The 26,877-nt window shown below is 44.2% G+C and overlaps 1 protein-coding gene across 11 annotated transcripts in view; it reads left to right on the forward strand.

Annotated features, from left to right (window-relative positions):
• MID1 (midline 1) overlaps positions 1-26,417 on the forward strand; it is a 671,868-nt gene extending 645,451 nt beyond the window's left edge. For 9 of the 11 annotated variants that reach the window (XM_073798991.1, XM_033849640.2, XM_019928547.3 and 6 more), the window contains one exon: positions 980-5,074. In XM_073798991.1, the coding sequence (XP_073655092.1) occupies positions 980-1,328 (349 nt within the window). In that variant the 3' untranslated portion in view covers positions 1,329-5,074. Of the gene's footprint in view, positions 1-979; positions 5,075-26,098 lie in introns of those variants that run through there. The other 2 variants (XM_073798994.1, XM_073798995.1) reach the window with 2 other exon arrangements.
• Positions 26,418-26,877: the final 460 nt, after the last annotated feature.

A 26,877-nucleotide genomic window follows, 5' to 3' on the forward strand; every position in this document is an offset into this window, starting at 1 on the left:
CAGTGAGGACATTTAGAATAAGGAGAATACCCACCTTCTCAGAGACAGTCAGATTTTTTAAAAGTATAGTAGGAAATAAAACCAAAGGGGCTCTTCTGGTGAGGAAAGGCATTAGAGGGTGTTATGTAAGTTTGTGGCCTTTTGAATCATTCTACGTTCAAAGTCTGATTCTGGTAGTTATTAGTCGTGTGTCACTGGGCAAAACTAATAACAATTAGTGGATATTATATGCCAGGCCTTGTGCCTGGGGTTGTACACGTATTCTTTCCTGAACTCCTCAAAATAACCCTGAGACACAGTGACGGTCCCTGTGTTACAGATGAGAAAACTGAGGCTGGGAGATGACAAAGAGCTTATCCCCCTAAATGAAAATCATTCTCCATGCTTGCCTTTTGCAATCATGGAAAATGACAGACAAGGCGTCAGGTGAAAAATTCAAAGAAGGTCAAAAGGAGAAGTCTAGAGTTGTGCTGTCCAATTTGGGAGCTCTTTAAATAGTTTCATTTCATTAAAATTGAATAAATTTCCAGTTCAGTTCCTCACTCACACCAGCCACAGTTCAAGTGCCCAATAGCCACGTTGCAGCTCGTGGCTACCATACTGAACAGAGCAGAACATGTCCATCATTGCAGAAAGTTCTACGGGACGGCACTGGTCTAGAGAATTCGTCGCGTGGGTCTTCGTGAACGTAAAAAAAAAAAAAAAAAAGACAGCAAAACCCAAAGTTCCAATTCTCTTGTAACGTCTGAACTGAAAACGGGAATGTGGGGCAATACAGTGGCCCCTTTCGGCCCACTCTATGTTCGGAAGGGAAAAAGATGAGGAACGTGGGTCCAGGGTTCATGCCAGCTTTCACTGAAGAATGAACAGGGATGACAAGAGGATCCCGTTTTCCTGACCCCTGAGGACCGCAGAGAGGATTTCACGCGTGTGTGCAACATGGCTCATGGTTTTTGTCGTTGCTGTTTTGTGTCTGCAGGTATGCCATTGGCCTCGCTTACAAATCAGCCCCGAAGCATGAGTGGATCGGCAAGAACTCTGCCTCATGGGCGCTGTGCCGCTGCCACAATACCTGGGTGGCGAGACACAACAGCAAGGAGATCCCCATCGAGCCAGCCCCCCACCTCCGGCGCGTCGGCATCCTGCTGGATTACGATAACGGCTCCATCGCGTTCTACGATGCCTTGAACTCCATCCACCTCTACACTTTCGACATCACATTCTCGCAGCCTGTGTGCCCCACCTTCACTGTGTGGAACAAATGTCTGACCATCATAACCGGCCTTCCCATCCCAGACCACCTAGACTGCACCGAGCAGCTGCCGTGAGCACGTGGCGGCGCGGAGCCGTCTTCCGGGGAATGAAAAGGGTGGTGGCCACCATTTCGGGGACACAGAAAACAGAGGCTTCCAGAATGTGATTAAATCTCACCAAAAAGTATCCAGAAATCAGCTAAGATAGGACTCCAAACGGGCGATTCCTCCCTTTCACTGTGTTTTGTATCAAGTACAGGCTTTAATAATTTCTTCCCCTTTTTTTTTGTATTTACAGGAAAATTTATAGATTATTTATAAAAGGAACATAACCAGGATTACAACTCTTAGGAATTCTCTGGTTTTGCACATTAGGAGGCCCGGAAGTGTACCAGCTCTTGACCACCTTTATTTCAGCACAGTGTCTGGGCTCAAGAAAAACGTTTTGTGTGCTTATCTACCCTTCTCACATCCTATGTCCTACGGATCCCATGGGAGGTCCTGTCACCCCAACACTGCATAACAGTATGCAACTATTTTCAAAATAAAAAATAGTTTTGAATCTAGTAGGGAAGTAAACAGGCTTTCTTACTCTGGTTTATCTTGAAGTGTTCTAACTGCGATGTCAGAAAAATTTATTGGGTCGTGTAGGATGGAGAGAGGAAGAGGGAGAATGGAAAGACGACTCGGGAGCTTGGAATCTGCCATAGTGAAATCTGTAATTACCCTCCGATGGCTGGTGGGATCATGCTGGAAAGAAAGGTTCTGAAACCTTTGGCCACGTATTGCCCTGTTTTTCCCAGGATTAAGGATGCTGGGAGAACATGAAGAATGAGATTGCAGTTGAAAAAAGTCGCCTTGAGTCCTACTGATTATTCAAAAATTCAGGCTGATTTGCGTTTCCTCGGAAGTGGGATTCTGTGACGTGATAGAAATCTATTTCCTTTTAATAGTTTCTTTAGGCCTGTGAAATTTCTTCACTATGTTTAATAGCTGTCCTGTCTCCCCCCGCCCCCGAATAAGTTTTGTCTCTGGGGCTGAGGAAATAAACATTTTCTGTCACAAATGGCAACACCACTTTGGATCGATTTTGCTCTCCAGGACATCAACACGTGGTCCCAGCTGCCACTACCACATCCAACTGTAAGTCACCCGAAAAACACTTAATATATATGAGTTGGTAATGACAAGGGACATTGCATAAAGTACTGTTCTCCAGTATACGTGCCTCAAAAGTTATTATAAACAGACTTTTATTAAACACATCTTGAAAGATGTAGAAGTCCCTCTATATTCTAGTGTAGTTTACCATAGAGTTGTAAGAAAAAGCAAAAAAAAAAATCAAACTCACTGTTCGCACTCCGGAACCTGCTAGTAGAACCTGGCAACGCCGTGTCAGATGGGATGCTTGGGGTGCTGACCTGACACGTTGGAGCGGTCCGTGAATTAAGACTTTTTTAAGCCGTCCTTGGACTTGGGCCAGGAATCTGGCATTGGTTCTACCTTGACGAAGGGCGTGACATCTATCAACCATTTCATTTGCTAAAATATTTATCTGGGCTACGGGGTTGGCCGTTTTGACTGAACAGACTGGGGGATTTAGACACTGTTTTTACTGATTTTGTTTTTGAGCAAATCAACCAACTGTTTCTTTGAAATTCGTCCATAGACCCACTGTTTCAGCATCGTGTTATGTGATGACGAGTCTGGACTTCACGGGTGGCTTGCCCGGTGCTCCGGCCTCTCCACTGGCAGGTGCTCCTTTTTCTTAACAGATAGATTCTATATATTTACTATATTATTTATACCCAGATGAATATTTTGTTAGCGACTTAGGACAATTTCACATCTAAAAGATGGACGCCTCAATGGAAAAAAAACACTAATCATTCTCTGGAAACTTAACGGGATTTTTTTCTTCTTACGATATAAAAACAGTGCATTGGCCTTGCCTGAATAAACCAAAAGGGTTGGCTTAGTGATTTTTACGTACTTTTTTGGTAGCTGAATAATGGATATTTTCATGCACTTTGTACACTAACAGGTTTTAAATAAAAGGGTCTAAAACTCAGCTTCTGAGGTTCTTAAAATCATGGTCTCCAGGTACAATACATGCTCCAGTTTGCCTTATGATGTTAATCTAAAGCATTTACGAGGACAGTGTTTCCATGAATTATAATGCTTTTCAATATGAAGAAGTTACTACTCCAGCTTTCACTGAAAGCCATTTAGGTTGTGTTCTGGTTATTTTTATATGGACAGGAGGGATTGTGTATCATTTTGTTGTGGAAGTCTCACTCTTTGCTAACTTAAGAACATTGTGGATAATAGCAATGACTATTTCCATGTTGTCATATTTACAGGAAAATATGTATATGATGAAAGGCCACAGTGTTTACTTTCATTACTGTAACGATGTAGAAAGATTTCCATGTGGATTTTCTTTGAAAGCCAGAAAAATATACGCTATAAACATTTGCTGCAGTACAATTCTTTAAACGGATTGGGGGCGCGGCCTTTTGTTTCTGAGGTTCTTACTTCACAGGAGGCACCGCGATACAGGGGAGAAAGAGCTGGCAATGCCAATTACGTTAATACACAAACGTGATGCAGCGGCAACCAAGGCTACCAGGTCCGACGTCACGGGTGTGTGAACAGTGCTGGGACCATCTTGAAGTGCTTAATAATGTTTGGACAAGGGGGCCTGCATTTTCATTTTGCTCTGGGCCTTGCAAATTATGTAGCCAGTCCTCATAACAGAACTCAGAAACATGGTACCTCTGTCTTTTCTGCTGGATACAAATGAAGAACCCTGGATCCCATGTCACAAGTGTCTGGCCATAAATTCAAGTAGGAATCTAGATGGATGAAGATGAGAGTGGGCTTGGGTGAAGATTTTCTTTCCAGCTTTCAAAGAAAATGACTTCAAAAACTGACTGCCCATAGTGATGAGAGCTTCTACTGGAGAAGAGGCAAAGGCCTGAGGACAAAGGCATTTTATCATGGTACTGAGAGCTAGAGACTTCCTGAGGAACCGAACCAGCGCCCCCCAGTGGACGCGGCATTCCATTTCGGCTCCGGGCACAGATGCAGGGCCTGCAGAGAGACCCACATGTCTGGGAGCATACACGTGCTTTCGGTGTTGGGAACCTGATGATCCGGTTTAAAAAGGATACAGAGACGGTAATGGGGGCGGGAGAATGTTTCTAAAATAGCGCTTCTGAACCAAGGGGCGATATGGTAATGCCTGGAGTCGTCTTTGGTTGGCCCAACTTGGGGGAAGTGCTACTGGCATCTAGTGGGTGGAGACCAGGGCTGCTGCTTCAGAGGCTGTGCTACGCTTTGTAGGATGCTACGACAAAGAATTATCCGGCCCAAGATATCAGTTGTGCCGCAGATGACAAACTCTTATTTTGGTTTGGTTTTTAAAATCAGAGCCCTCACAATTTTTTTTTTTTTTTTTTTTTTTTTTTTACTTTTCCTGTAATTGATTCAATGCCTGGTATATCAGAAAGAAAAGAAAGGGGACACCAAAACCTTCACTGCAGTGGCTCCTTCCCTTTAAAAAAAATATTTACAAAATTGCTTGAAAAATCTGAAAAGCAATCCCAAGCCTGTGTAGATAGAAATCCACTGACAAGTGTCACAAAGATTTGGATGTGATTTGCTTAGCTGGGAAATGAAAGGTCTCTGTATGCCGCCTCTTGCACCCGAACGAATTCAATCCCTGGTACTTGAGTCACGCTGCCAGGCCCTCAGCCCAGACTCTCCATTGCTGTTGCTTTCTGGTTGAAAATAAAATCATTTTTGTGGTTCCCATGCCCTCTGTCTCTGCCTGTCTCTGTTGCCTCTTTTGCCAGTGTGTGTGTTCACATTCACGATTTCCACAAATACTGATTCAACTTCTGCTAATTTTTATACTCCTTCGCAACATATCCATTTTCTTTTATGCTTGAAACTTTCCTGCCTCCACCAATCCGGCCTCTAATCAAAATACAGTTACTTTACAAGACACAAAATAGTCCCCGGAGAATGTAAAGACGCAGTAAGAGAAAACCTGTACAGGAGCGGAGACTGGAAAAAGAACGGCTTGGTTCCAGTCTTCCGGATGGGGCGGAGAGGAAGACAAACACGATTTGAGCAGACGGGTGGTGGTCTTTACAGCATGGTCTGGGACCATCCCAGCAGTTGGTCCATAAATCTATCGCCAGCCCCCTCCCCAGGCTAATAGGACTTGACTTTCATTAGAGGTGTGAGCCTTTCTGACCTAAGTCAGCGCTCTGCAGACTGCGGTCATGGGTCTGCGGCGTGAGTGGCACCTGCACGCTTGTTACACGTGCCAGCTCTCTGGCACGTGTAACCCCAGACCTACTGGGTAGAATCTGCGGGGCTGGGACCCAGCGATCAGAGTTCCAACCAGCCCTCCGGGGGATTCTGATAGTAGCGGACAGTGTGTGAAACGCCGCTCTAGAGGGCGTTCTCCAGGCTCGATCCCATATAGACACGCACTTATAGCCTGAAGTGTCTTTTCAAGGTCATGTGCTCTAGACACAGCACGATGTAACGCAGTGACTCTTAACCTGGCTGAGCAGGAAAATCTCTTTTTTCTTTTTTTTTTTAAACAAATGCCAATTTCTGGATCCCGTCCTGAAAGATGGGATGAGAAGGTCCAGAGTGTGGCCCAGCACCCCGTGCTTTTGTTTCAAGTGATTCTCAAGTGCGGCCAGGATTGGCAGCCAATGCTACCTAGCAGCACAGGTCTCGGCCCCTTTTCTGTCAAGGTCAGAGAGGGACTGTTCTAGGGTTTGCAGGCCATACTGTCTGACAACTACTCAGCTCTGCAGCTGGAAAGTGAAAGCAGCCAGGGAGGATGTGTAAACGAATGGGTGTGGCTCTGTTCCAATAAAACTTTATTTACAAAAACAAGCACGGGGCACATTTGTCCCACACTGTGATTGGCCACAGCAGATACAGTACTGGACCAGCGGCCTGAAACCTCCAGTGCATTGTCTAACTATCCCTCACTCGCTGGGGACTCAGCCATGTCCCCTCATGGCTCTGGGCCTCTGAGCTCACAAGTCCTTTCCAACACTGAATTACATCAATTCTGCAATCACAGAACTCATGGAGAATCCGTTACCGAGTGCTTAAGACAGGGCTACAGGGCTATTAAAAGATTCTTTCGTTCAACAGAGTAGGGTGTGCCTGTTCTAATGATTCGCTTTACCTCCTTCATAATTTTGACTTAGATCAGCCCTTTTCACAAGTCACAGGTGTAAAATATATTCCCTTTAGTAAGAGTTGAGAAGTACATTTAGTTTGAACTTTTGAAACAGACGCTGCTGTAATTAATCACTTTTCAAAGTCAACCTGAAGGGCATGTCACACACTCCAGAGAGTAGCCCCCATTCCCCTCTTTTACAAATTATTATTTTGTAAATTAGAGAAGCAAAATAGGTTGAAGAAGAGAGCTGCTTGTGATTATAATAGGAGCATAAAAAGAGACATGTGGAACTTGCAAGATCCCTTTCCCTGTGGGATGTACTTTCAAGAATGTAAAATAAAAATGGGGTCAAGGGCTTATGGAAGAACCTCTCTTGTCGTTGTCCTGTCTTAATATGGGTGATTTATGGAAAGGAATTCAGGTCTCCCTCTGAATCTTTTTCAGCCATGATTATAAAGGCACGATTAAATAGGAAGCATGGCAATTAACAAGCAAATGTGTCATGGCCAAAAACCAATTACCAGTTAAGGAGAGACAGAAAAATGATTTCATGAACATTGGTTCTTTAGCATGGTCTATTTATCCTCAAAGCTCAATTTTTTTTTTTTTTTTTTTTTTTTTTTTTTTGCGGTACGCGGGCCTCTCACTGTTGCGGCCTCTCCCGTTGCAGAGCACAGGCTCCGGACGTGCAGGCTCAGCGGCCATGGCTCACGGGCCCAGCCGCTCCGCGGCATGTGGGATCTTCCCGGACCAGGGCACGAACCCGTGTCCCCTGCATCGGCAGGCAGACTCTCAACCACTGCGCCACCAGGGAAACCCCCAAAGCTCAATTTTTGATGATGGTCATTAAAGGTTGTTTAGTAAAATATTTCAGGTAATAAAGCTTATCTCACCCCTTCCCCAGTCTATTCTCCCTTCAGCTTCGGCGCCCTCTCTCCCGCCTCTTTTCCGTCAAGCTTCGCAAAGGGCAGTTCAGATGTTCTGCTTCCGTTTCCTCGCTTCTCATCATACCTCCCCACTCACTCGCATCAGGCATTCAGTGTCTTCCATCTACCAAACAGTGTTCAGTGATGTCAGCAATGTCATCTGCATCCACACATATTCCCATGAATGTCTGGCCTCATCTCGGCACACAGCAGCTTTTGAGATGTTAACCCACTTCGGTTCTTTTTTAATCCCTCCCTAGACAACGCCATCCACACCGTCTCCTCCTTCGCCACTCTGGGCAGATGCCTCCCAAATCTCTATCTCCAGCTCTCATTTCCCTGCTGAGCTCAGCCCCATATATTGACCCGGTTACTTGGTCATCGCTTCCGGACGCCTACGGGGCGCCTGAGATGCAATGTGTCCAAAAAGGCACTCGGGGTCTCTTCCCCCCAACCTTGCCGTCTCCAGGCAGTTTCACAAACCAAAAATGAAACGTTCATGTTTGATGTCTGCCTCACCCTCCGTGTCCAGTCTGTCACCAAGTCCTGTTGATTTGCTCTCTTAAAGAGCTCTAACTGACCTCCTCCCTACGCCTGCGCAGAACCTCCAAGCTTTCACATCTCACTGACATAACCCGCTAACCGGTCTACCTGTAACCCATACTGCATCTTGTCTTTCAACTCATCCCCCAGGGCAGCCAAGGTAACGTCTAAGTGGGATCACATCACACATACCCCGACGTGCTGCTTCCACCATTCTTATCCCCGCTTCTGACCCACACACACTGACTGAAACTTTTTCAGAGTGTTCCGTGTCTTGATACTTTCCATGAAACTCCTCCACAGTGCCTGTGAGACCCTCCACGGCGTTCTCCCTGAATATTCCCCGAGCATCATCTTGGACCATTCTCGCCTTATTCCCTGCACTCCGGCTACACTGGCTGCTGTAGCGATGCTCTGCTCTGTCCCTCTCCTGGGACCACCCTTCCCTAACCTCCTTACCTACTGCTAATAGTTTTGATTATTTCTCGACCAGCATTTCCCGTGAAGTGTTCTCCTCATCTGCCTCAACCTAGTTCCCCTAGAACTGCTTCACAAAGCACTCTGTGCCTCTGTTCATAAGTACAGCTCAGCATTTCCTTCTGTAAATTCTGTTTACTACTTCTGTTTCTTTGCCACCGCTAGACTGTAACATTACTGAAGTCTGAGACCAGGATCGACTTGGCTCAACGAGTGCCACACAGTACGTGCAGAAGTATTTAGCGTAGAATTCCAACGTCTCACGAATGTGTTCTGCTTGCAACTTTCTCTTAATCCCCCCGCCCCGCGTGACTTCAACTCTTCTCTTTAAAAGACTTGTGTTAAAAATAAATCAATGAATAAGTGCTTCATATTGGCAGAAACCACATATACCTACAGGATGAAAGATAATCTCAAAATAAAAGCTAGAAAATCTACCTGCTAGCAAATTCCATCCTGTCTTCGTAGTGGCTTCAGGTCACCCAACAGAAAAGAAACCCTCCAAATTGGGCGAGTAGATCTGCCCGTCAGTGTCTTTTATCATCTCCCCCCTGGCTCCCACCCCTGAATTCGAAGTCTGAAGTTGTGCTTATATAATTCTTAATGGCTCAGCTTATCCCACACTCTAAGACGATCCACGTGCAAATAAGATGAGCTCTAGGGCATCACCTAGACAAGGTGCGCGAGCAGGCGACACAGCCTCAACAGTTCCTCCAGTACAGATGGTCAAAGATACAGCACACGAACACTCACCCAAAGAAAGCTGGGGTACCTGTATTAACAGCAGACCAAGGAGACTTCCAAGCAAGGAACATTTCCTAGGAGCCAACAGTTCACCACCCCACCCCCAGAAGAATGAAAGTGGGAGTCAAGACAGGGTTAGTTGAGGAATACAGGATCTGGAATTGGCAAATTTGGGGCAAACCTGTCCAAAGGGAGTCGGTTATGCATTTTGCTTGGGCCTACTGCATTCTGGAGTCTGTTACTCCAATAGATAAGTTCCTGTAGATGATGACAGAGATGACTATTCCTGGTTTAAATCCCTATGTCAGGCCTTGGGGCAAATCCCTCTGGACGAGGCCAGGTTCAGAAGCAGCAAGAGACGCAAACAAGGATAAATGTCTAGCCCTCATCATGGACCAATGAGCCCACTCAAGGCCTCTGCCCTTCAGCCCCTGGGGGCTTGGTACACACAGAGAAAGGAGGGCGGGGCGTCCCAATCGCAGCACCTGTTATCGGTTGCCACTTGCTCTCTCCCCGCATTCCGGACCTGGCACTCAGGACATCCTGAAATGGAGAAGGTTGCTGGTAGGAGGACGTTTGCAACTTTCAAATGATTGACTGGAAGCAGAAGCGCCAGGGCGTGAACCCTCAACCCCAGAGTTCATGGGGCCAACCAGCCTGCAGAGCCCGGGCCCTTGATCCTGCTAGACGGGCAGTTCTCATTAAGCAATGCTGCTGGACTCGGTGCCAAAAACGTAAGGCCAGCTGCTCCCTCCTGGACTTCATTTCTAGGCTCCGAAATACATGTATTTCTAAAATTTCCAAGTCAATCCATCTTTTCTTGGTGGAGGTGCTTGAACAATGCAAACATCTATTGAGCAACAGATGAGAGTCCAATCGTTCTCACAGATGGCTACGGGGAGATATCCCGGGCATGGAGGACAGCCCAGAGAAATGCCACAGGCTTCCCACTCCCTGCAGGGAACCAGGCCAGAGATACTCCTGGATCAGCACAGAAGCACTGCTCTGGGCTGCCGTCTGCACGATTTCAGAGTGACCGTACATGCTGGGGCAGCTGACCTTTAAAGGCAGCTCACCCTTCCTGAGGCTTTTGCGCTTAAAACCAGGAAGTCCTTGGGAACAGCTCTGACTGGAGGAAAATCAACACCGCTCAAGACAGCATCCGAGACACAAATGTGAACAATTTCCCTTCATGCTGTCAGACCCAGCCGTCAAAAACATCCCCAAAGTGCAAAGACCAGGCTCCGTGCTGCAGAAAAATTCCACTGCAGGGAGACTGAAATCACGACACCCTTACAGCTCTGGAAGGAAATGAGATGACTGAGTGTTACAATGCCCTGGTGAATTGGGTAAAAATGAGGAAGTTGTTCATTCTCGCTAATTACAGTCCGGGTGTCAAGTTTTCATTTTCAATTTACGCAGGATATTACGAACTCTGTGTGCTTATGTACTGAGGGTCTAATGAGATTGCCAAGTACAATCTTCCACCCTCATGGACACACAGGATGGGAAAGCAGGTATCTTTTGAGTATATTTCCGGATATACTCTCTCTTCCTCATCTCACTTGTTCCGTGGACAAAGTCGTCTTCTTCTTCTTTTTTGGGGGGCCGAGCACCATGTGGGATCTTAGTTCCCCAACTAGGGATTGAACCCATGTGCCCTGCAGTGGAAGCTTGAAGTCTTAACCCCTGGACCGCCAGGGAAGTCCCTGTGGACAAAGTCTTCTGATGCCCAGTTTCGACTCCGTTCAGTCCTTTCTCTAGCTGTCCCGTCTCTAAAGCAGGAGTTCTCTGCCTTGGCACCATGGACATCTGAGGTTGCAAAGTTCCTTGTTACGGGGCTCTCCCGTGCCCTGTAGGATGTATAGCAACATCCCTGGCCTCTGACCACCCCCGACCCAGGTGTGCCAACCAACTACGTCTCCAGACAGCTGCCAGATGTGCCCTGCGGGGTGGGGGATGGGGGCACAGTCACTCCTCTTTGAGGACCAGTGACCTAACGAACACTTCAATGGTGACATCCATCCTATATCATGATGACATCCCTTCTGTCCATGGAACCTTCTCACATCACCTTCCTACCAATTTTCTATTCCTTCCTCCGCTCCCAGGCCGCTGGGTCACTTGTGAGGAGTCTGTTGATATGCAGGCATTGTCCAGCTCACTGGCTCAACACCCCCGGGCCCGCCCAGTGCGCTGTCAGTTACATTGGCAGAGAGGGAGGCAGGAATGTCAGAAGAATAAACATCTCCCCCTTCTTCCTGGAACTGGAGCCCTCAAAAAATGCAAATACAGAAATTGGCCAAGATGGCGGGGTAGAAAGATCCAGAGCTCACCTCCTCTCATGGGCACACTAAAATCAGAACGATTTGCAGAACAACCATCAACAAAACAGACTGGAAACTACTAGAAAATAACTTTTACAAGAAGAAGGAACCACAACAAGATGGCTAGGAGGGGCAGACTCATGATATAATCAAGTCCCATACACCCAGGTGGGTGACCCACAAACTGGAGAATAATTATAGTGCAGAGGTTCTCCCACAGGAGAGTTTGTTTGTTTGTTTATTTACTGGCTGTGTTGGGTCTTCGTTGCTGTGCACGGGCTTTCTCTAGTTGCGGCGAGCGGGGGCTGCTCTTCATTGCGGTGTGCGGGCTTCTCGTTGCGATGGCTTCTCTTGTTGTGGAGCACGGGCTCTAGAGCACAGGCTCAGTAGTTGTGGCGCATGGGCTTAGTTGCTCCACGGCATGTGGGATCTTCCCGGACCAGGGCTCGAACCCATGTCCCCTGCATTGGCAGGCAGATTCTTAACCATTGCACCACCAGGGAAGTCCCCAGGAGTGAGAGTTCTGAGCCCCATGTCAGGCTCCCCAGCCTGGGGGTCCTGCATCAGGAAGATGAGGCCCCAGAGCATTTGCCTCTGAAGGCCAGCAGGGCTTAATTTCAGAGTCCCAAACGACTGGAGGAAATAGAGACTTCACTCTTAAAGGGGGAACACAAAATCTCAAATGCACCGGGACCCAGGGCAAAAGCACTATTTTGATAAGAGCCCGGGCCAGACCCACCTGCTGGTCTTAGAGAGGTTCCTGGAGAGGCAGGGGTGGGGGGTGCCTGTAGATAACCCTCGGGGCAGAGACCCTGGTGTCAGCCGTTCTGGGGAGGTTCTACCACGTGGACACTGGTGCAGGAGGGCACCATGGTGGGATCCTCCCTCTAGCTCATTAGTGCCAAGACCTGGTACCACCCAACAGCTGGTAGGCACCAGCGCTATGACACCTCAGGCCAAGCAACTAACTGAGTAGGGACACAGCCCCACTTATCAGGAGACAGGCTGCCTAAAGACTTTCTGAGCCCACAGCCGCCTCTAGACATAGCCCTTAAACACAGGACCCAGCAATCCCACTACTGGGCATATACCCTGAGAAAACCATAATTCAAGAAGAGTCATTTACCAAAATGTTCACTGCAGCTCTATTTACAATAGCCTGGAGATGGAAACAACCTGAGTGTCCATCATCGGATGAATGGATAAAGAAGATGTGGCACATATATACAATGGAATATTACTCAGCCATAAAAAGAAACGAAATTGAGCTATTTGTAATGAGGTGGATAGACCTAGAGTCTGTCATACAGAGTGAAGTAAGTCAGAAAGAGAAAGACAAATACCGTATGCTAACACATATATATGGAAGTTAAGAAATAAAAATGTCATGAAGAACCTAGGGGCAGGACAGGAATAAAGACACAGACCTACTAGAGAATGGACTTGAAGATATGGGGAGGGGGAAGGGTAAGCTGTGACAAAGCAAGAGAGAGACATGGACATAGATACACTACCAAATGTAAAATAGATAGCTAGTGGGAAGCAGCTGCATAGCACAGGGAGATCAGCTCGGTGCTTTGTGACCACCTAGAGGGGTGGGATAGGGAGGGTGGGAGGGAGGGAGACGCAAGAAGGAAGAGCTATGGGAACATAGGTATACGTATAACTGATTCACTTTGTTATAAAGCAGAAACTAACACACCATTGTAAAGCAATTAACTCCAATAAAGATGTAAAAAAAAAAAAGAAACACAGCCCTGCCCACCAGAGGGCCAGGACCCAGCTCCACCCACCAACAGGCAGGCAGGAGCTCTGCCCTCGAGGCAGCTTGCATTAGCCTCCAGACCAGCCTCACCCGCCAGGGTGCACATACCAGACGCAGCAAGACTATAATGCTGCAGCCTACAGACCCAGCCTGCCCACCGTAGGCCAGACCCTGCCCAGGGACCAGCTAAGACCTGTCCCTGCCTACCAGCAGGCCAACGTAAGCTTCAGGACACCCTGGACCCTGTACACAACTGTCTCAGCAACCGCCCCCTCGCCACCAGCGATCTGACACCAGCTCTGGGATCACCTGGGCCCTGCAGCCAAACTCCAGGACACAGCTCTGCCTGCAAGTGGTCCAGCAATAACTCCAGAATCTGGCTTTACCCACCAGTGAGCCAGCACTAGCCCTGGAATCCCCTGGGTTTCTACAGTCAGCTTCCTCATGACCCGGCAGCCTCCACACAAGGCAGGGTCTGGCAACCAACTGGATTAGGAGCTACCCAAGCCTACCTGGTCACCCACGTAGCCCACCACAACAGAAGGACTCATCAGCCCTCACAGGGGAAACCCCTAAAGCATATAGCTTGGGTGATGAGAGGGGAGTGCACTGGGAAGCACAGGACGTGTCCTAAAGAAGGCCACTTCTCCATTCATCCAAAAGGAGCAGAATACACATTTTTTCAAGTGCACAAGGAACATGCTCCAGGATAGATCACATGCAAGGCCACAAAACAAGCCTCGGTAAATTTAAGAAAACTGAAATCGTATCAACCATCTTTTCTGAGCAACAGTGCTATCAGGCTAGAAATCAACTATAAGAAAAAAATGCAAAAAACCACAAACACATCGAAGCTAAACAATATGCTACTGAACAACAAATGTATCACTGAAGAAATCAAAGAAGGCATTTAAAAATACCTAGAGACAAATGAAAATGAAAGCATGATGATCCAAAACCTATGAAGCTCAGCAATAGCACTTCTAAGAAGGAAGTTTATAGTGATACAAGCCTACCTCAGGAAACAAGGAAAATCTCAAATGAACAATCTAACCTTACATCTAAAGGAACTAGAGAAAGAAGAACGAACAAAACCCAAAGTTACTAGAAGGAAAGAAATCATAAAGATGAGAGCAGAAATAAATGGAATAGAGACTAAAAAAACAAGAGAAAAGATCAATAAAACTAAAAGCTGGTTCTTTGAAAAGATAAACAAAATTGATAAACCTTTAGCCAGAGTCATCAAGAAAAAAAGGGTGATGGACCACATCTATCACATCAGAAACGAAAAAGGACAAGTCACAACTGACCCCACTGAAATACAAAGGACCTTAAGAGACTACTACGAACAACTCTTCGCCAATAAAATGGACAACCTTGAAGAAATGGACAAATTCTTAGAAAGGTACAACCTCCCAAGACTGAACCAAGAAGAAATAGAAAATATGAACAGACCAACTAACGTGAATGAAACTGAATCAGTAATTTTAAAACTCCCAACAAACAAAAGTGCAGGACCAGATGGCTTCACAGGTGAGTTCCACCAAACATTTAGAGAAGGGTTAACACCTATCCTTCTCAGACTATTCCAAAAAAGTAAAGAGAAAGGAACACTTCTGAACTCATTCTATGAGGCCAGCATCACACTGATACCAAAACCAGACAAAGGTATCACAAAAAAGGTAATTACAGGCCAATATCACTGATAAACATAGATGTAAAAATCCTCAACAAAATATTAGCAAACCAAATTCAAGACATTAAAGGGATCATACACCATGATCAAATGGGATTTATCCCAGGGAGGCAAGAATTTTCAATATCCATAAATCAATCAATGTGATACACCACATTAACAAATTGAAGAATAAAAACCATATGGTCAGCAGAGAAATCAAGACGGCAGAGTAGTAGGAAGTGGGACTCACCTCTTTCCACAAATACCTCAAGAATATATCTACAAATGGAACAATTCTCACAGAACACCTACTGAACAAAAGCAGAAGACTTCAAACACCTGAAAGGACAAGAAAGATCTCCACATACCCGGGTGTGAGAAAGAAAAAAAAGAGCAAGTGGGATGGAATCTGCACCCCCGGGAGGGAGCTACAGGAGAGAAAAGGTTCCCGCACCCTGGGAAGCCCCCTCAGCAGTGCGGAGATCAGCTGGGACAGAAAAGGAGCTTCTGGGGCTTAGAGGAGAGCACAACAACGGGCTGGCAGCAGGCAGGACAGAGAGAGAGACCTACACGGAAGGTCCGTGCCACCATCCTGCACGCCCCAGCCTGAGACGCGTGTCCTCTGGTATGGGTGGGGGCTGAGTGCTGGAACTTGGGGTTTAGAGGACAGACCTGGGAAGAGGACTGCTGTTGGCTGCATGGAGACAGCCTGAAGGGGCTGGAGTGTGGGGAACCACAGTGGGGAGTGTTCTCAGAAGCAGCCCAGGCCGCCATAGAAACGGAGCACCATTGTTAAGCGGCATGCAAAGGGAGGGGCGGGGCGACCATAGCAGCCTCTTTCGCCACGTGCCAATCCCTGCCTCTGCAGGCTCCAGGAGAGGCTCCCGCCTGGGCAGGCTCTCATGCCCCGGCCACCTCCTTGGCAGCCCCAGGAGCAGACACTGGTGGGTTGCCCACATGCAGTGGTGGGGCTGAAATTACAGCTGAGCCCCAGGGGCTGTGCAACTCAGGAAGCGGAGCTGAAATCTCTCCTGGGCTGCGTGAACCACTGATTCATACCTCCACTGACGGCTTTGCAAATTCATCACCTGTGGAGCATCCGAATGGACAACAGGTGCTCCTGTGGCTGGGACAGGTCTGACCTTAGCAGCTGGGGGCTTTGTGGGTGCGTACACATGGGGGCTGGGCTGGGCCAGAGCCTGAGCTGCCTCCACAGCTCCCACAGCAGGTCCAGGTGCATGATAACTGCAGTCCTTGGACCTGACTTCAGTGGATCTGTCCTGGTGGCCTGGTGCAAACAGTGCCTGAGAGACACCAGGGCCAACTGCCGGCACACCCACCATTGAGGTGGGGCCGAGGGCAATGGCAACCACAGTGTGCTTTGTGAGCCCGCATGATGGGCGAACAGTGACACGACAGAGCACGCTCACAGGTGAACAGCTCCAGCGGAGGAACACTCAGTGGCTCCTCTCCCAGTGGGAGCCCTCCAATCCCACCTGCCTCACACGCAGATCAGAACTGTAGCTCAGAAACAGACCTGGGGGCTTCCACTCCAGCAACCAGGGAGCAGACCCTGCCCCTGACAGGGCAGTGACAACCACAGAGCAAAGAGGACGCCCCACTCAATATCCGTAACACCAGTCACACCTCCTACCAAGAGGTCAATGGCCAGCACACACGGAGGAAAGCGGCGGCAGGAATCCGTACTGAAAACAGCCCTCGTGCCAAAAAATATCAAATCCACGCAGGCTACACAGGGACATTCCCACATAAAGATAGCCCTCCAAGACCACAGTATAGAATTATTTCTAAACTCAAAGAGCAAGAGAAATACAAGTAAAATGAAGAAGCAGAGGAACCACATCCAAATAAAAGATCAAGAGAATTTCCCTCGAAGAACAAACAATGAAACAAACCTCTTCAGTCTAATAGACACCGAGTTCAAAAAGGAGATAATGAAAATACTGAAGGAATGAAGAAAGGCTATTGACATAAATGCAGACTACTGTAAAAAGAACTAGAAGCTATAAGGAGGAGCCAAGAAAAATTAGCGAATTCATTTGAAGAGAAGGAAGCTGAAATAAAGGCTATGAATAGGGACCTCCCTGGTGGTCCAGCGGTTAAGACTCCACGCTCCCAAGGCAGGGGGCCCGGTTCGATCCCTGGTCAGGGAACTAGATCCCACATGCCGCAGCTAAAGATTCCACATGCCACAACTAAAGATTCCTCATGCTGCAACTAAAGATTCCACATGCCGCAACTAAAGATCCAGCACATGGCAGTGAAGATCCCGCACGCTGCAACGCAGATCCTGTGTGCCACAATGGAGACCCAGCACAGCCAAATAAATAAATATTTTTAAAATAAAAAATAAAGGCTATGAATAGCAGAATGAATAAGTGATCTGGAAGATAAAATAATGGAAATCACCCAATTAGAACAACAGCAGAAACCCAAATGAAAAAAAAAATGAAAGCAATATAAGAGACCTATGGGATAATAGAAAGTGTGCCAATGTATGCATAATAGGGGTTCCAAAAGGCAAAGAAAGAGAAAAGAGGATTGAAAATGTATTTGAAGAAATTATGGCTGAAAACTTCCCAAACCTAAAGAAGGAAACACATATCCAGATACAGGAAGCACAGAGGGTTCTGAACAAGATAAACCCTAACAGACCTACACCAAGACATATTATAATAAAAATGGCAAAAGTTAAAGATAAAGAGAGGATTCTAAGGGCAGCAAGAGAAAAACAAAGAGTTAATTACAAGGGAACCCCCATAAGTCTATCAGCTGATTTCTCTACAGAAACGTTGCAGGCCAGAAGGGAGTGGCAAGAGATATTCAAAGTCCCGAAAGGGAAAAAATCTGCAACCTAGGATACTCTACCCAGAAAGATTACCATTTAGAATGAAAGGAGAGACAAAGAATTTCTCACACAAGCAAAAACTAAAAGAATACAGCAGTACTAAACCTATCCTAAAGGAAATATTAAAAAATCTTCTCTAAATAGAAAAGAAGTAAGAATATGGAGGAAAGGGAAGATCACAATTGGAAAGTAAATCACTTAAATAAGCCAGTACACAGATATTTTTAAAAAATCAAAAAATTTCTGTGAAAGCAATGATAACCACAATGAATAGCAAAAGGATGAACATGAAGATGCAAAAGAGGACATCAAAATCATAAAATGTAAAAAAAAAAATCATAAAATGTCAGGGAGGAGAGTAAGAGAAGGTAGATATTTTTTTCTAGAATGTGTTTGAGCCTATATGACTACCAGTCTAAAGCAAGTAGATATAGAGGGGTTAACATACTTAAAAAATAGGGCAACCATAAATCAAAAACATACAATAGATTCACAGAAAACAAAAAGAAGAGAACAAAAGCATAATACAAAAAAAATCATCAAGCCACAAAAGGAAAAACAAAAAGAAAGGGACAAAGAAGAAATATAAGATCAATGGGAAAACAAGGTTTAAAATGTCAATAAATAGATATCTATCAATAATTACCTTAAATGTCGAGGGACTAAAGGCTCCAATCAAAAGACACAGTGGCAGATTGAATAAAAAAAAAAACAAGAGCCTACAATATGCTGCCTACAAGAGACCCACTTTAGGGCAAGGGACACACATAAAGTGAAGAGATGGAAAAAAGATATTTCATGCAAAGGGAAATGACAAGAAAGCAGGGGTCACAATACTCATATCAGACAGAATAGACTTCAAAACAAAGGTTATAAAGAAAGATAAAGAAGGACACTATATAATGATAAAAGGATCAATACAAGGAGAGGATATTATACTCATTAACATATATGCACCCAATATAGGAGCACCCACATACATAAAACAAATACTAACAGACATAAAAGGAGAAATTGACAGGAATACAATAATTGTAGGAGACTTTAACACCCCACTCACATCAATGGACATATCTTTGAGACAGAAAATCAATAAGGCAACAGAGATTCTAAATAACACAATAGAACAGTTACACTTAATTGTTATCTTCAGGACATTACATCCAAAAAAAAGCAGAATACACATTTCAAGTGCACATGGAATATTCTCTAGGATTGACGACATACTAGGGTCCAAAACAAGCCTCACCGAATTTAAGAGTATAGAAATTACTTCAGGCATCTTTTCTGACCACAATGGCATGAAACTAGAAATCAACCACAGAAAAAGAAATGAGAAAGAAAACAATTACATCTAAACAACATGCTACTAAAAAACCAATGGGTCAATGATGAAGCCAAAGAAATTTAAAAATACCTAGAGGCAAACGACAATAAAAACACAACCATACAAAATCTATGAGATGCAGCAAGAGCAGTTCTTAGAGGGAAGTTCATAGTGATACAGGCCTTCTTCTGGAAATAAGAAAAACCTCAAACAAACAAAACCTAAAGTCAGCAGAAGGAAGGAGATAATAAAGGTCAGAGGAAATAAGTAAAACAGAGATTTAAACAACAATAGAGAAAAAGTCAGTAAAACCAAGAGCTCGTTCTTTGAAAGGGTAAACAAAATTGACAAACTGCTGACCGGCTCACCAAGAAGAAAAGAGAGGAGACCCAAATAAACAAAATAAGAAATGAAAGAGGAGAAATCATAACTGATACCACAGAAATATGTACTCAAATTGATGGGAAGAGGTAAAATTGTCATTATACACAGATGACATAATATTATATGTAGAAAACCCTAAAAGACTCCACACAAAAACTACTAGAACTGATCAACGAATTCAGCAAGGTAGCAGGATACAAGACTAATGTACAGAAATCAGTTGCATTTCTTTACACTAACAATAAAATATCAGAAAGGGAATGTAAACAAACAATTCCTTTTAAAATGACATCAAGGGAGTTCCCTGGTGGTCTAGTGGTTAGGATTCAGCACTTTCAGTGCTGTGGCCTGGGTTCAACCCCTGGTGGGGGAACTGAGATCCTGCAAGCTGCGCAGTGCAGCCAAATAAATAAAAATAAAACCACATCAAAAACTAAAATACTTAGGAATAAACCTCACCAAGGAGGTAAAAGGCTTATATGCTGAGAACTACAAAACATTAATGAAGGAAATTAAAGATGATTCAAAGAAACGGAAAGATATCCCATGCTCTTGGATTGCAAGAATTAATATTGTTAAAATGGCCATACCACCCAAAGCAATCTATGGATTTAACGCAATCCCTATCAAATTACCCATGACATTTTTTTTTTTTACATAACTAGAACAAATAATCCTAAAATTTATATGAAGCCATAAAAGACCCAGAATAGCCAAAGCAATCCTAAGGGAAAAGAACAAAGCAAGAGGCATAACCCTCCCAGACTTCAGACAATACAACAAAGTACAGTAACCAAAACAGTGTGGTATTGGCACAAAAACAGACATATGGATCAAGGGATCAGAATAGAGTGCAGAAATAAACCCACACACCTACAGTCAATTAATGTTCGACAAAGGAGGCAAGAATATTCAATGGGAAAAGTCTCTTCAGCAAGTGGTGCTGGGAAAGTTGGACAGCCACATGTAAATCAATGAAGTTAGAACACACCCTCACACCATGCACAACAATAAACTCAAAATGGCTTAAAGACTTAAACATAAGATATGACACCATAAAACTCCTAGAAGAGATCATAGACAAAACATTCTCTGACATCAATTGTACCAATGTTTTCTTAGGTCAGTCTCTCAAGGCAATAGAAATAAAAACAAAAATAAACAAATGGGACCTAACCAAATTTACAAGCTTTTGCACAGCAAAGGAAACCATAAACAAAATGAAAAGACAACCTGTGGAATGGGAGCAAATATTTGCAAATAACGTGACTTAAGGCATTACTTTCCAAATATTTGCAAATAATGCGACTTAAGGCATTAATTTCCAAAGTATACAAACAGCTCATACAACTCAACAACAAAAAAACAAACAACCCCCAAAATGGGCAAAAGACCTAAATAGACAATTCTCCAAAGGAGACATACAGGTGGCCAAGAGGCACATGAAAAGATGCTCAACATCACTAATTATTAGAGAAATGCAAATCAAAACTACAAGGAGGAACCACCTCACACCAGTCAGAACGGCCATCCTTAAAAAGTCTACAAACAGTGCTGGAGAGGGTGTGGAGAAAAGGAAACCCTTTTACACTGTTGGCAGGAATGTAAATTGGTGCAGCCACTGTGGAAAACAGTATGTAGGCTTCTCAAAAAACTAAAAATACAATTGCCATATGATCCAGCAATCCCACTCCTGGGCATATATTTGGACAAAACTATAATTCAAAAGGTACATGCACCCCTATGTTCACAGCAGCACTATTCACAATAGCCAAGACATGGAAACAACCTAAATGTCCATCGAAAGAAGAATGGCTAAAGAAGATGTGGTGTGTATACACACACACACACACACACACACACACACACACACAATGGAATATGACTCAGCTATCAAAAACAATGAAATTTTGCCATTTGCAGCAACATGAATGGACCTAGAGATTATCATACTAAAGAGGAGTCAGAAAGAGAAGACAAATACCATATGGTATCACTTATTTGCAGAATCTAAAATACAATACAAATCAACATATCTATGACACAAAAACAGACTCAGATATAGAGAACAGACTTGTGGTTGCCAAGGGGGCTGGGGGAGGGGAGGGGAGGAATGGGAGCTTGGGATTAGCAGAGGCAAACTATTATACACAGGGTGGATAAACAACAAGGTCCTACTGTATAGCACAGGGAACTACATTCAATATCCTGTGGCAAACCATAATGGAAAAGTATATGAAAAAGAATATATATATAACACTGAATTTCTGTGCTGTACAGAAGAAATTAACACAACACTGTAAATTAACTATACTTCAATAAAACCAAAAAATATATATGATCATCTCAATAGATGCAGAAGAAGCTTTTGACAAAGTTCAACATTCATTTATGATAAAACCTCTCCAGAAAGGGGGCATAGAGGGAACATATCACAACATAAGAAAGGCCGTCAATGACAAACCCACAGCTAACACCATACTGAACAGTGAAAAGCTGAAAGCATTTCCTCTAAGATCGGGAACAAGACTATGATGCCCACTCTCACCACTTTTATTCAACATAGTACTGGAAGTCCTAGCCATAGCAATCAGACAAGAAAAAGAAATAAAAAGAATACAAACTGAAAAGGAAGAAGTAAAACTGTCACTGTTTGCAGACGACATGATACTATACATAGAAAACCCTAAAGTTGCCACCAGAAAACCACTAGAGCTCATCAATGAATTTGGTAAAGTTGCAGGATAGAGAATTAATATACAGAAATCTGTTGCATTTCTATACACTAACAATGAACTATCAAGAAAGAGAAATTAAGGAAATGATCCCACTTACCATCACATCAAAAAGAATAACATACCTAAGAATAAACCTACCTAATGAGGCAAAAGACCTATACTCCAAAACGTATGAGACACTGATGAAAGAAACTGAAGATGACACACACAGATGGAAAGATATACTGTGTTCTTGGATTGGAAGAATATTGTTAAAGCGACCATACTACCCAAGGCAATCTACAGATTCAATGCCATCCCTATCAAAATACCAATGGCATTTTTCACAGAACTAGAACAAGCATTTTTTAAAATTTGTATGGAAACATAAAAGACCCTAAATAGTCAAAGCAAACTTGAGAAAGAAGAATAGAGCTGGAGGAATCACACGCCCTGTCTTCAGACTATACTACAAAGCTACAGTCATCAAAACAGCATGGTACTGGCACAAAAACAGACTCATAGATCAATGGAACAGAATAGAGAGTCCAGAAGTAAATTCACACACTTACGGTCAATTAATCTATGACAAAGGAGGCAAAGATATACAATGGAGAAAAGACAGTCTCTTCAGTAAGTGGTGCTGGGAAAACTGGACAGCTACATGTAAAAGAATGAAACTAGAATATTCTCTAACACCATATACAGAAATAAACTCAGGGCTTCCCTGGTAGCGCAGTGGTTAAGAATCCGCCTGCCAATGCAGAGGACACAGGTTCAAGCCCTGGTCCGGGAAGATCCCACATGCCACGGAGCAACTAAACCCTTGAGCCACAACTACTGAGCCTGCGCTCTAGAGCCCGCGAGCCACAACTACTGAAGCCTGTGCACCTAGAGCCTGTGGTCTGCAACAAGAGAAACCACCACAATGAGAGGCCCGCGCACCACAACGAAGAGTAGCCTCCGCTCGCCACAACTAGAGAAAGCCCGCGTGCAGCAACAAAGATCCACGCAGCCAAAAATAAATAAATAAAATAAATTCATAAAAAATAAATAAACTCAAAATGGATCAAAGATCCAAACGTAAGACGAGAAACGATAAAACTCCCAGAGGAAAACATAAGCAGAACACTCTTTGACATAAATCATAGCAATATTTTTTAGGATCCATCTCCTAAAGCAAAGGAAATAAAAGCAAAAATAAACAAATGGGACATAAACCTGGAGACATATTCTGCCTAGAACAATAATTCTATGAGACTGCTTTTGGAAAGGATACGGCTGCTCCAAAGTATAGCTATTATATACTTTGCAAAAGAGGGAGGAGGGACAAATTAGGAGTTTGGGATTAACATATACACACTACTATATATAAAATAGATAAACAACAAGGACCTACTGTATAGCACAGGGAGCTACACTCAATATTTTGTAATAACCTATAAAGGAAAATAATCTGAAAAAGAATAGATACAGACAGGTAACAATCACTTTGCTGTACACCTGAAACTAACACAACACTGTAAATCAGCTGTACTTCAATTTAAAAAAAAAGTATAGCTATCATATCTTTTCTTTCTGTCCTTCCTTCCTTCCTTCCACAGCTCAGAAGAATCCACAAATTTCTGCTTTCCCCTGAGGGAAGGAAGGAAGGAGGAAGGAAAGGACAGATTGAGGGAGGGACAGAAGGAGCAGGAAGAAGGGAAGGGAGACAAGAAGGGAGGGAGAAGGAGATCAGGGGAGAAAAGGGGAGAGAGAGAGGGAGGAAGGGAAATAAGTGAAGGAAAAAAGAAAAGGAGGACATCAATGTTAGATTCATGCAGTACACAATTCAAATTTGTTACGAGTGCTAAAGAATTTATTCAAGTGATGGTTGGCCTAACTCACTCTCATTTGTTGCCATATAACACAGAGATGGGTGGTGCTTCCAGGATCCAGCATCTCACGCAGAACCAAAGGAAGTGATGCGCTGGTTTAGGTGATACAATAGATATAGCGGAATAAAAACTGACAGCAAGAGAAAATAACCAATGACGATGAGTCCGTAGATGCTCACTTAATTCCTATTAACTTAATATTAGAAAAGGGAACAAACGTTTCTGCTTTGGAGCCATGAAGGAGAAACAGAATTAGAATAAAATGACAAGCATAAAGGTCCCCCAATCCATCACCCCGCCTTCAAGCAAAGCCAAAAAAACTTGTTTTTTCCCTTTCTACAGATGTTTGAAGGAAACTCCACTTCTTGAAAGGTCCTCTTTATATCACATCAAGTTGTCAACTCTCAAATTTAGTCTGTTTTCTCCAGTCTAGTAATATATATTTATTAACGAAATTTTTGAAAAATAAAGACGGACACAAAAAAAGCAAAGCAAAATAAACATCCATGTGCTTCTGGGAATCACGTAATCAATGAAAATTTTCATTTCTGAAAAACCTCATTTCTGCTACATATTATTATATGAATCATTCTGCCTTTACATCCTGATTCAAGACCTAATTCTTTATCGGCCATTAATGAGAAGTGTTGTATATTTTTGAAGTGTGTTTAAAAAGTCTTATTTTAGGACATGGGCCAACAGGCAAGGTTCGCCAACTCATTAACCTGCTCCATAAACTTTAAACCACTGTTTCCTACGGGAGAAAAACATACCTGGGAATAGTTACTATTTTAATTCTTTCCTTCTATTTCAAGACCGGTTTACCCCCATTTCATCTGAATGAAAATTACTTGAGAACGTTTCCTCCCTTGTGCAATAAGGGACTTAACGACTTAATTCTGGTTAAGAAATCCAATTGCTTCCATCAGTCAAAGAACCAGAAGCTAAACAAAAATTCAGAACCAAAGGAAATCTGTCATGATGGTGTAGGGAGCCCCATGGAGGGTGCTGCCACTCAGAGGGACCGGCAGACAGAACCTTCTGACCTTGTTAACTCTGAGCGGAGTTTCCTCAAGCTTCTGCCAGAAGAAGGAAGGAAGGAGTGTGGCCCTGTGTACTGTCTGTCCACAACCATCTCCCAACTATTTCCTTTCCAACGGAGAAAGGGAACTGTTGGGCTCAGTTTGTATGAATGCCATTTGTTTTTCAACTTCAGGATTATGTTCTTTGGCTGGGAATTGGGGAATTCTGCTTCTGCAGGCCCCAGCCTGAAAGCCATCACTTCTCCAACTTCTACAGGCCGGCGCTGGCGTCTGGGCCACTCAGGAGGCTCCTCGGCTTCCAGGGGGCCCGAGGCCAGGGCTTCCTGCTCTGTCAGGGGCAGCCTGCTCTCAAGCCTGGAAGGGGGCTGCTTTCTGGGACCCGGGGCTGGGTCCGTGCCCACATTTTAATGACAGGCTGGAGCCAAGTGCCTCTGTGATTGGGAAAGCTATATGCTTGCTTGGGGCTTTTTAGTCATAAAAAGCTTTTGCAGGCATTGTTCCCAGGCTGTTTCCACCTTGGCCTTGGGGTTCTGAGCTAAATAGTCCGCACGCTGTTATCAATGGTCAACATACCCTGCCAACATATTAGGGCTCTCCAGTGTGGTCTGGCCTTGTACAGAATCGGTAAAAGACATAACCTCTGTCTCGAAGACCTTGTGCCCCTAAAGCCTGGTGAGCATATGTAGATATGAATGCTGACAATCAATGATTGACAAACATCTGAAACACAGTAAAACCTCGTTAATCCACTGTTGCTGGTCCCAAATAGCATGTAATTCAAAGCAACTGCTGTTCCTGTCCTCCATTGTTCTTTAATGAAAATATTCAATAACTCGAAACTGGCGGTGGGATGTTTATTTTTCCAGGTCCCTGGCACCTCTAATTTTCAGGACATTGCTTCTAATTTTATTTTCATGATTAAGTAATAGATATTATTTTCCTAGATCTGCCCGTCAAGCTCTCCGTAAGAAGTTTCACCGTTGCAGCTACAATGGCATCAGTGTTCTGATCAGAAAGCTAAGTCTCACACTGTCCAAAGGAACTGTTAACCTCAGCTAGAAATCTCAGCACGGATTAGTGACTTCATTTTTTAAAGGAATTTTTATCTGACTTTTGAAAAATGATATATGTTTATCGCAGGACGTTATGAAAATAAAGAATGGCACAAAGGAAAACAAAAACTATGCTCATGACCCCACAAGCAGAGAAAACACTGGTTTATCTACCTCAGGCTCAAGGTTATGAAGATGTCGATCCAGAAGAGATGGGGGGAGGGGGGGAGGGAAGAGAGAGTCACTCCTTTATATTCTGCTCTCTTCACTTGTAAACACGGATACCTTCTTCATACCAATTGGGAGCCAGAGATCGCGAGGAGAGAATTCAGCCACTGTTGCCAACATGGTAATAAACTCTATTTTCCATGAAACAGAATTCATGATAAATTAGACACAGCTCCCATTTCAATTCCTCAAGTAAAGAGAAACTCATTACAAGATGGTCTCATGCAGGAAGTGAAAACACAGGCTGGACCCCAAGGACAATTTTATATGCTTGATGCTACATCAGGGAGATTGAGTTAAACCAGTGGTTCTCATTTTGGAGTGATTTTATCCCCCAGAGGATAGAGGACTTTCGCAGTGTCTGGAGACGTTTTTGGCTGTCGCATCCTGGGGAGGGGGTGATACTGGCATCTAGTGGGTAGAGACCAGAGATGCTGCTAAAC

Source organism: Tursiops truncatus, chromosome X, assembly GCF_011762595.2.
Source record: "Tursiops truncatus isolate mTurTru1 chromosome X, mTurTru1.mat.Y, whole genome shotgun sequence".
NCBI classification, from domain to species: domain Eukaryota; kingdom Metazoa; phylum Chordata; class Mammalia; order Artiodactyla; family Delphinidae; genus Tursiops; species Tursiops truncatus.